The sequence below is a fragment of the Agrilus planipennis genome, unplaced genomic scaffold (assembly GCF_000699045.2).
Source record: "Agrilus planipennis isolate EAB-ADULT unplaced genomic scaffold, Apla_2.0 scaffold428, whole genome shotgun sequence".
Lineage (NCBI taxonomy): Eukaryota > Metazoa > Arthropoda > Insecta > Coleoptera > Buprestidae > Agrilus > Agrilus planipennis.
In genome coordinates this window covers 7,292-19,119 of record NW_020439987.1, presented here as the reverse complement: position 1 = coordinate 19,119, position 11,828 = coordinate 7,292, and the positions used below count along the sequence as shown (strand labels likewise).

The window sequence follows — 11,828 nt, the reverse complement described above, 5'->3', positions numbered from 1 at the left end:
AAAATATATATATATATAATCATATACATAGGGTAGAAATGTGGACCTTGATGAGTACAGAAAGGATACAGACAATATTGTAGAAAACATGTCTGCATTTGTACAACGTTCCGCTCGGATTTCCCGAACTTCATCAGACAGGCTGAAATTTTAAGTAGGGTAATTACATTCATTAAAAACTCTTCTAAATATTCACGATTTGACACTGCTCTAGGTCCAAAACAGATAAAATAGATCAGAACTGGAGGCATCAACTGCCAACTACTAATGTGGGAACACTCGGTATAGTACATTTAAAAGTTTAAAAACTACAATTGATTAATTTTTGCTAACTTCGTTAGAATCAGAGAGATTTACATACACCATTTTAATATGCTGAACTGACTTTGTCATAAGACCCATATAATTAATTTTACTATAAATAGCTGTAAAAATACTCAGTAAGTTAGAGTAACACAAAAGCTCAATTCTTTTCGGATGCTGAAATAGTACCAACCTTCAGATGCTGAAATTGTGTCAAACTATTATCTCCTGATGCTGATAAGTGCCCAGTGCTAGTCTTAAGTCAATTCTTGTCAAAATCAGAATTTATGTTAGACGTTCTGGACATTAAACGACTGTAGAAGTGACCCCCACAAAACAGACTACGAGTAATGAACAACAATGTCCTGCGTGAGTTATTTAACGTACACCCACTGTTGTTGGTCCTGCTAAAAACTCTGATTCGTGCATTTTCTTCTCCCCGACTGACACTCTTGTGGGTTCCTCCTCATCGAAAGAAGAGATTGTGATTGCACAATCTGGAAGTGCGATTGTCTCTCCATTGGACCGATTTATGGCGATAAGTGAGGTCCACACAACGTAACGTCACATATTTGTTATAGAGAGAATCACACGCCAGAAATTTTTAGTCAATACCAGAGTTAACATCTCTGTGTGTGTGACACTACGACACTCTTGTAGAGAGCGTTTTAACACTAGTGGCCTTTGAGTTCTCTTAAACCCTTCCATAAATTGAGCAATGAAGGTATACATTCCGTGGTGGCGAAAATAACAATAACAATATCTGTACGATGACAATATTTGTAATGCAATTCATTTTCTATTAGAAATCCTACGCCATTGATAAGCAATGTTATTTACATCATTATTTCCACTGACTAATGAGGGCCATTTCTTTGTCAGCGTCCTTGCACACTTTTATCACTTTTATGTAACGTTATTAAAGCTTGATTGTTGCACATGCATTTTAACAAGGGCATTGCTTCCCTGTTTGTGTATCATTATGCGTTTACCTAATTTCGACATTAATATTGAATGTATGACAATGTTGCAAACCCGTGTACGACACTGCGGATATCTATTTGTCGCTTGTGAATATTATATTTATAGTTAGTTTTTATGTTTCAATTTAGGAATTGGCAACCTTGGAGTATGTTTGGGATCTGGCGGATGAATGGGAAACTGCTTGGGAATCCTACAAATCAGGTGGATTTTGGACAATTCAAACTACAGAAATGGAAGATAAAGCTCAGACTCTTTTCAGAAAACTTAACAGACTATCCCGAGAACTAAAAGATAAAGGGTAACGTTATTATTAACAAATAAAGAGGCATTTACAACATAAAATTAATAAGTATTACACAGTTACTTTCTTCCTTTTCTTTACTAAACATGAGCTTTTTCTTATTTTATCATAAATATTTTTATTTATAAAGGTGGGATATAGTTTTCGTAACGAGAGACAAAGTCGATGCATTTAGAAGAGTCCTGCCGCTTATAGGCGACCTTAAAAACCCTGCTATGCGATCCAGACATTGGGATCGAGTTCGAAAAACTGTTGGAAAGGATTTTGACGAAAATTCAAGCGATTTTAATTTGGAAGCAATTATTGCAATGGAGTTTCAGAACTATGCTGAAGATATAAATGAAATATCCAATGCGGCAACAATGGAATTACAAATTGAAAGAGGACTGGAAGCGATAGCCCTCATTTGGAAAACGATGACAATTGAAATGGTACCTCATGAACGAAAGGGCCTTTACAGGTAAGTGTCTATTTGTGTCCTCCTTTTTTAGGGGATTTATACCTAAATAATTTCATGTTTGCTTCTTATAAGTTCTATAATTATGCTGGTATTAGTTACTCCCACAACATTTCTTTTGGTTAAATCATATTTTTGTTACGTTATATTTTGTAACTATGTACGTTCATTGTTACATTTAAGTATTATTATTAGAATAGGTAACATCAATGATATATCCTTTATGCGGTACTTAACCCTTTCGCACCGTAAAGATTAAGAAATAGGAATGTAAAAAATACCACAAATGGCGCGGTAAACGCCATCTGTAGTACAATGCTACACTGAACTGAATTCACGACGTAGCTCACCACTCGTGATAGGCACGTTATCAAAATCGAACAAATAAATTCGAAGTGGTCAGCATTCTGTCGAAACTGCCAGACGCGGATCGCGATTTCGATCTTTTTGGATCTCATCAGAGCGTCGCAAACAGTTTCGACAGAACACAGACCAATTTTTATCTGCTGTCTTAACAGCGCGTTTTATAAAATACCACAAATGACGCGGTAAATGTCATCTGTAGTACAATGCTACATTTAGTGGAATTCATTATGCTCAACAAGGTCCATTTAAATAGATGGATATCTACTTGCTGAACTTGTACTACACATGGTATTTACTGCGCCATTTGTGGTATTTTATAAAAGACGTTTTTAAGACAGCAGGTAATAATTGGTCTGTGTTCTGTCGAAACTGTTTGCGACGCGCTGATGAGATCCAAAAAGATAGAAATCGCGATCCGCGTCTGGCAGTTTCGACAGAATACTGACCACTTCGAATTTATTTGTTAAATAGGAAATGGTTCCGAAGGATATGACTATATCATGACTGTGACTGATATTACTTTGTTCGTGCTATCTTCTCCTATCGTAAGCTTCAGTTAATTGACTTCACCAGTCCCATATTGTATTACACTGTTTAATGAGCACAAACCTTTATTAAAATTAGTAATAAAATTAAATGAAGCTGGGTCTCCTTTGTTATGCTACATGCTTATAGTTGATTTGACTCACGTGAAATATTTCTCTGTGAAGACATGTCGTTTACTTATATCGATTATGTATTAAAAATCGAAAAAGAATTTACCTAAAAATCTAAAATTTCTACTCATACGTTTTATTCTTGTAGGATAAAATCCGTTGACGAATGTTTTCAAATTCTTGAAGAAAATATGACCCAACTTTCAACAATGAAAAGTACAAGATTTGTAGAACCCTTTGCAAGAGAAGTAGATTACTGGGAAAGAGCACTTTCGTACATCATGGAAGTATGTGAATGTGCATTATTAGTGCAAAGGCAATGGCTATATTTAGAGGTATTGATTTTAATACGATTGTAAATATTTTTAGTAGTTTAATTCTAAATCATCATCATCAGTATTGACGTATTCTAAAGTATCGCATGACGATATGTTATTTAAATTTATCAAAATGAACTCTTTCAATTCAAATTACATTTAAAACAAAAAAAAATGTATCATTAGGCATAGATGGTGTTTCTGAAATAAGTGGAAAGCATGCAGGAGGTGGTAGGGTATTATAATACTAGAAAATTAAGTAAATGTTTGGTGGTGGTGGTGGTGGTGGAAAAACGTATGTGAAAATACAGGTAGAGGTCAGTTCGGCCCTAATAGGATCACACAAGGAACAATAATAACTCAACACCGCATTAGATTAGCTGGTCATTAGCAGTATCGGTGTTGCGCTTGTTTTGTACTTTTGTACTCATGCATTGTTTGTTATTTGTAAGATTAGATTAAGTTTAGCTTTCTATCTTTTAATATTGTAAACGTGTATGTGGGTCTGGGAACACTCCGTATAGTATATAGATCGTAGACATACGGTATGTGTGAGTGCGACTCAGCATTTCTATCGTCGCTGTCGATCGACCAAACTTGGATAACCATCGAACTCGGCTCAAACTGCAGGACAAAGACTTTACATTTAAGTAATGTAAATAGTTTTGTATAAATACCGTGAAAATAATTAAACAAATAAGTTTTGCAAACAGACTCGTCTTCATCTGATTATCGGACTTGCAAATAGCCCTAGTCACTTCATCATCCAGCTTCCGATTTGTTAGCGTTGCGCACGCTAAGCTGCGCCATCCAATGAAGCAATAAGCTACAGCACGTCCTATGGATCACAAACTGTATCTGGGCTCCATACTGGCAATATCGTCGTCTCCTGCATCACCACATTAATACGGCAACTCGCGCCGCTACCCCAGCATCCGTGGACCGCTTGGCAGTCAAATTGCCACCCATTGTTCCATCCGAACCGAAGTTGTGGTTCTGCATGGCAGATCGCAGTTTCGATGCCTCTGCGATCACTTCGAAAGCTACCAAATTTGGGTATGTACTTGATAATCTTGATCCCTGATATGCCGCAGAAGTACGTGACATCATCGTCAACCCTCTGAAGGAAGATACATACATTCAACGACTTGGTGTTTCACAAGAAGCACGCATCAAGCAACTACTCGAACAGGAAGCACTCGGCGAGCGCAAACCCTCTCAGTTCCTACGCCATTTTCATAGTTTAGGGGGTATCGTTATCGCAGCTTTCTGCGCTGGTCGTCAGTCTGGTCGTCTTCTAACCCACTTCCAGCCGATCTGGATGACGTCACAGAAATTGCTGACATCATCATTGACTCGGTCCACGGACACGCTGTAGCCAGTTCAACTCCCAATAATGGCCCTACAATACAGAATCTGCTAGTAATGGTCAATTCCCTCAAATGGATCTCAACGATAGGACACGACGGATGTCAAGACCCTCGCGATCATGGTCGCGTTCGCGTGGTTTTTCCCTGAAATGCCGCGCAAACAGTGATAACTGGACAAACTGTCAGTGTTATTATCATCGGAGTTTCAATGACAAAGCTTTTAAGTGCGCCTCTCCATGTTCAATGCGGTCGGAAAACCGCAACGGAGATCACTAGCGGTGACGAGTTATATCCGCCCTACATAACGTCGTCTTTTCGTTACGGACTTAGTTACATGCTTACAATTCCTGGTCGAATCAGGTGCTGAAGTCTCCAATACCTGCGCCACATCAGAAATCGCCATTCATGCTACAAGCAGGAAATGTCATCATCATTCGGACCTACGGTTACATCAACCTGCCCTTCAACTTATACCTACGTAAAGATTTCCCATGGCGATTTATAATTGCGGATGTCAAAAAACCAATAATTGACACCGATTTCTTGGCCCACTATGAATTATTCGTAGATTTGAGAAACCAACGTCTGCTGGATCAGTTCACCCAGCTCACCAGCTCTGGTAAGGTGACTGTTTGCAGCCAATCCTCAGTAGAATAACAAATCCGTCACATCCAGATATGACGACCTTTATTATTTCCGTTACTACTGCGTTCCAGCAGTCACTTTATGCACCCCAAGCATACCCCTGGCCGTTCTGTAGCTTGCAGATCACACAGTCTACCTCTGGATCAATTTGCAGCAGCCAAAGAGAGTTTGAGAAACTTACTCAACGCATGAACTGCTCCCGACAGATACCCTAGTCGCCTCGGAATATGCAACTCAGCACTAACAACATTTACAAATAGTGTTCACGCGATTAAACTCATATGGTGTACTACTAAACAGATCAAAGTGAAAGTTTGGCGAAAAAGAAGTTTCCTTCCCAGGCTTTTCTGACTCAGCGAAACGTATACGGCCTTTAACAGATCATCAATTATCCAAAACCGAGTAAGGCAAAACAATTGCAACAATTTCTTGATATGTTAAACTTCTAAAGAATATTCTTATTCTTCTCACTGTTCTGTAAGGCATCCGAGCAGTCTGGAAGGAACATCTGAAAGCAACAGCCGCTGACATGGTATATGGAAAGTCATTACGTTTATCTGGAGAATTCCTATCTTCACTAAGCTCACAGACCAATAGCAGTCCATCCACCTACATACAACAGCTTCGCTAACACTTCCAACCACTAATTCGACACAATGGTCCTAAAAACCAACTATAATTCTCTTATGACGGCCCTTTCAAAGTTATCAGCAAGAACGACCACACATTCAACGTTCAGTTGGCCAACAAGGAGAAAACTGTAATCTATTTACCGACTTAAACCAGCATACATCATGTCAGAGGGACCACACTAGCCTCTAACGACGACGCAGCACAATCAACAAGAGCAACTTGCTTAGGACGTCGAGTACACTTCTCCAAATACATCCCAGTAGTGTGACCAGTATCGCTGATCACTATGGAAGGGGCCTTGTGGATACATTCAGTATGACATACAGTTCGTAAACATACGGTATGTGTGCAAGCGACTGAGCATTTCTATCGTCGTCGTCAATAGACAAAACTGGGTCAACCATCGAACTCTGATCAAACTGCTGGACAAACACTTTACATTTAAGCCATGTAAATACTTTTGTACAAATACCGTGTAAATAATCAAATAAATGAGTCTTGCAAACAGACTTTTCTTCGTCTGATTTTATTAGACTTACAAATAGTAGTAGTAGCCACTTCATCATCCAGGTGCATACTTGCGGTTAGACTGGAGTCTGCATCTTTGTTTGTTAGCGTTACGCACGCTACACGTGTAGTCAGTCGAATTGGCAGTAGTTGTTAGAATGGCGTTCAGTACGGTAGAACTTTGTGACATGATACTACTTTACGGGTAATGCGAGTACAATTTAATGCAACGGTCGAATTGCACCATCATCAATATCCCCAATGAAGATTTCGTCATTGGCAAACCTGATTAAGAGAAACTGGTAATCTGAAGGCCGTGGACGTCGACGCCCGAAACATATCGCCGCTCTAGTAAACGAAATCCTCGATTTCGTATAGGACAACCCCCAAGTAGCATACGAGAAATAGCATGGTTCTTCTTGGCGAATTTTAAAGGAACAGTTGCTGCATTCTTATTCCAGTCGCGATTGGAATTGTGTCAGTGGTTTGGACAAAAAAATGCTGTAGACCTCAATTTCTTCCTCTTGGTGTAATTTACAGACGAATGCTGTTTTATGAGGGACGGAATTTTAAATTTTCACTATTGATGTGACTCAAATCCCCATGTCGTGCATCCTCGCTATTTCCACAACGATTTTCAATAAATGTGTGGTACGGAAATTTTTGGAGATACACTATTTGAACTGTTTGTTCTATCTGCGCGTTTAAATGAGTGATGGTGCACCCACTGACGTTTTTAGATGAACAATTTTCTAGACACTGAATTGGACATACGGGCCCTGTATCTCTACCGGCGCGTAGTCCGGATCTTAATACCCTTGATTTCTTTGTTTGGGGTTGTATGAAACAGCGTGTGTTTCAAACTCCAGTGCAGAACGCCAATGATTTGCACGACCGTGTGATGATCGCAGCAAACGAAATACGTTAAATGCCGGACGTTTTTGCGCGACTCAGAGATAATTTTGGTTGCCATCTTGAAGCATGCCTTCTAGCACAGGGTTCGAATTTCAAATGATGAGTGCACATACGTATATGTATGTATGCGTGTACTTATCGGTGTTGTGTATAAATAATTTCTTCTAATGGAAGGATTGGGCTATTGGTGAACCACCCACAAAAAAAGGTAACACACTTTGGCAATATCTCAATGGTGGTGTGAAAATTTGTCTTACAATTGATAAAAATCACAATTACCCATCCAAAAAATATTTATTGAGCTATTAATGTTTAGGATAATGTTAATCTTATTTTTCTTTCGTGTTATTAATCTCATGTTGAGGTGTACTGTAAGTAGTGCTGTTATTTAATTAATTTTTATCATAATGGGCGTCTAAAAACATTTTTATGTGTAGTAGCATACTAATATTCTGTTTATATTTACAATCTCCATCGATGTAGCTGCTTAGTTGTCATTGCAACTCTTTGTATAGGTGTGTTGCCAATTAACGCCCAGGACCGACTTCAGATTGTAACTTCTTGATTTCTCTTACAATTCTTTTTATCCCTTAATCATGCTCCTTTACTTACCATGCGATTTCCTGTTACACTTAGTTAACACCCTTCAATGTTTGCTACACATTTGAGAAACACTTTATACATATAATGATACCAAATTTATATGAATTAATTGTATGGTTTTTGCTAAAAAAGGAATGATACATTTAAGTTATTCAATATTACATTTTGCCCGCGGCTTCATTGAAGAGGCGAAACCGTTTTATTCTCCGTAAAACCTTGGAACCCCTAATCACCCCTATAGGGTTTTAATTTTGTCATTGTTCAAATACATACGTAGAAGCCCTACTTAAAGGTTGATTTTTAAAAAATGGTTAAAATACGTGTTTGTTTAATTGTTATCAAAGAGCATTTAGCCCAAACTTCAAGCAAATCCGACCAAAAACAAAATATGTAAACGTTGCAACCCCTATCCACCATTTCAGCAGTTGTTTGCTTTTCAGATACCGAAATATGTGTTTTTCATCTTCTTTGTACGATTGTAAAGATTTTTGACGTATGGGAAGTTAAGGTACTTGTTCTAAATTTGTTGCATGTATCCGCGCCTCGTGTTTTGCCGTGGCTAAACCACGTTCCGTTTATTATTCTCCTGGATTTTCCATTTCCCCTGCAAATTTGAAGATCTTCTGTATCCCATCTATACCTGGCGCCTTATTCCTAAGTTATTCCTGTCTTTATGGGGCATCCTAGCTCTCTTATCTCCACACTACATTCATTTTTTAGTACATTTCCTAACTCTTGTCCTGTGTCCTTGTCTTCTAAATATTTTTTCCACCTACGTGCTTTTCCCCATTTTCTATTTAAATTATTTCTGCTTCATTTCATTTATTATTACTACTGTATTCTATTTATTTAAAGTCAGGGACATCCGAATGGGGGACTTTACATTACAATATGCAATTACTATTTTAACATTCTAGAATATTTTCTCGGGGGAAGATATTCGTAAGCAGCTGCCACTTGAAGCTGACAGATTTGACATGATCACAAGCGAATGGACAGATACCACAATAGTTTTAGCAGAAACACGAACGATTCTTGAAGCAGTACATTATAAACCCCCGCCATACCTTTTGGACAAACTTAACAAAATGAACGATAAATTGGAACTAATACAGAGAGCATTAGAGCAATATCTAGAAACGAAGAGGCATATCTTTCCAAGATTCTACTTTATTTCAAACGACGATATGCTTGAAATATTGGGAAATTCAAAGAAACCGGAATTAGTTCAACCCCACCTCAAGAAACTTTTTGATAACTTGAATAAACTCAAAACGCAAAAGGTAGACTGCTTTTGATTAATTATTAGCCAGTTATTCATTTTTTTTTTTATTTTGGTTTATGAACTGAGAAATACTTTAATTACACAGAAATAGATACCTTTATAGATCTCTAAGTTTTGATAATCGACTGCTGTAGATTATTGAATATTAAAGTAGGTAAAAATAATTAAAAAGTCCTGTTTCCTATTGCAATGAGATTCTTTATTATTTTACTATTAGTTTTCTCTGGGACAGAAAGGTATTATGAGAAGTAGTTTTTATTACGATTTTAAGATTCTTGGATTTGTGTTTACCACGCTGGATATAGCATTGCAATGAATGCTTCAGTACGTAAATTCTATATGAAGGCATGACACTCTAGACGCCTCACCACAATGTTAAAACAATTAGACATTCAAATCCACCGTTTATGCGAACAATTTATAAATATTAGCTGCTCATTAATATTTGTACATGTTTACAGAGTTTTTATGATGAATTATGACAAAACTTCAAAATAGTAAAATAATCATTTATTCTTAAAATTAAATACAATTTGAAAATGAAAATAGAATAATACTCAGGCGATGTGTTAATCTTACATTTTGTTTGTGTTATGAATAGAAAGAAATCAATGAAACACAAAAATTCTTGTCGTAAGCTGGACAATACCACTTCTTCTGGTTGTTGAATTTGAGCAATTTTTCTACCGAATTGTTCTTTATTTGTTCTCATACATCGATTTTTCTAGTTCTCTTACAAATTATCCAGATTATTTGTTTCTTCGGCAAGCTGTTCTCCAAATTCAATGATGGAAATCTTGTTCTGCGAAACTAAAAATGCGTTGACGAATGTGGAACCTACGACCAGTTCAATTGCTAATTTTCGATACCATTTAGAAGTCGACCTTAACGCCAACCTCATCTCAGGCTAGTCTGAAATGTTCATACGTTCAGACACAGATTAGCCTGATAAATAAGAGTTTTGACTGAAGTACCAACATCAATTATCTTCTCTCAGCTGATTTCGTGCTTATGCACTACAGCAACACTATAAAGAAAATGGAGAGCAGAACCCGGGTTCAATCACAAATTATAAAAATACTCCTTACTGGGTCTAAAAGGCGGCGCATCAGTAGGGTTTAAGTTTAAATAATTGCCTAGTATTCATATCGAGAGGACATTGGTTCGATTCCGGGTCAGTCTGTCCTGGTCCAATTATTTCTGTGGATTCCCTAGATCACTTAGACGAATGCTGCTTTCATTCTCTTCTGTCTTCATTTCGTCCGCCTCATCTTTCTCACCCACCATGAATAGCTAGTGAGAATGAAATACCCGAAAGGTTCTTTTAGTTTTTTTTTCACTTTGAGAGGTTTCTTCTGGAACATTAGAGTGGCATTATGAGAAAGTTACCGTCATCCGGTGTTTCAGGAGTTTTCTCTTTTGCAAACCCTCACTAGTATGCCCTTTGCGACAGCTACAATACAGTTGGTTGTGTTTTTGAAAACATGGTAATAGTTGAGCTCTAACCGAAGCACGCGCTGTCTCACTTATGATCTCTATTGTTCTTTATATATATTTTCTTTTTAAGTCTGTTTAAAAAAATCATTTTGGGAATAAGACCTTTCTTTTCCTTACTTTATCCATTTTTAAATTAATAAACTGACCTTTTAAGTGAGCATAATGTACTCAACTATTATTATAGTACATTGGTTTATATAAAATACTGCTCATACCTAACATAACTAATGGTAGTGTGAGTCTTTTAATTTTTTANATTTAATCAAGAATAAATTATATCTACAAATCTGCGATTCCCTACAGTACAGTGTACCGAAATTATAATCGTGATCTTGTGATCAATATGTATATGTGTGTACAGTAGATTTCAGCTATAACGACAACGAAGGGACCACTGTATTTTCGTCGTTATATCCGCAAGACATCACAGGCAAAGGTGAATAGACACGTATAAATCTGCATCTGGGGGTCATACTTTTCACTATTCAAAAGTTTACTGAACACAGTTGCTATTCAGAATATCACTTTGTAACTGAACCATTCTAACGTACACGCTTAGCGGCTAACATCTATGAACAAACGGTAAAGGTCACTACACTTGCTGACCATCTGTGTGGATGCAAACAGATGATAAGAAAGGTCTTTGTGTCTTTGGCAGCCAATATAGGGCCTCTATATCTGCATGGGATTATTAGGGATTTGTTACAAATGATTCATTAAAAACAGTTGCTACATCCGAACTCGGTGTTACATCCGAAGTCACTATAGTCACATGAATTTGTACTAAAGTATGCTTTACATTCAAGGGACTTAGGTTTGATGTCGTTATAGCAAATTGGTCGCTATAACCAAGGTCGTAATAAATGAAATCCACTGTATATTTGTATGTTAATTAAAAAAAAAGGAAGAAGACGTAATTATTGCAGTTATTACTCTGTTTATCGAACGACTGGATATAAAATTCGGTGAATTCTTCTTCTATATATGTT

General features: G+C 37.3%; 1 protein-coding gene across 1 annotated transcript in view; it reads left to right on the top strand.

Moving 5' to 3' along the window:
- Positions 1 to 11,828, top strand: part of LOC108743005 (dynein heavy chain 2, axonemal-like) — a 65,763-nt gene that overhangs the window by 51,377 nt on the left and 2,558 nt on the right. Inside the window, exons 14-17 of the mRNA XM_025979524.1 lie at positions 1,416 to 1,585; positions 1,719 to 2,048; positions 3,216 to 3,402; positions 8,975 to 9,340. Coding sequence (XP_025835309.1) covers positions 1,416 to 1,585; positions 1,719 to 2,048; positions 3,216 to 3,402; positions 8,975 to 9,340 — 1,053 coding nt within the window. The remainder of the gene's footprint in view (positions 1 to 1,415; positions 1,586 to 1,718; positions 2,049 to 3,215; positions 3,403 to 8,974; positions 9,341 to 11,828) is intronic.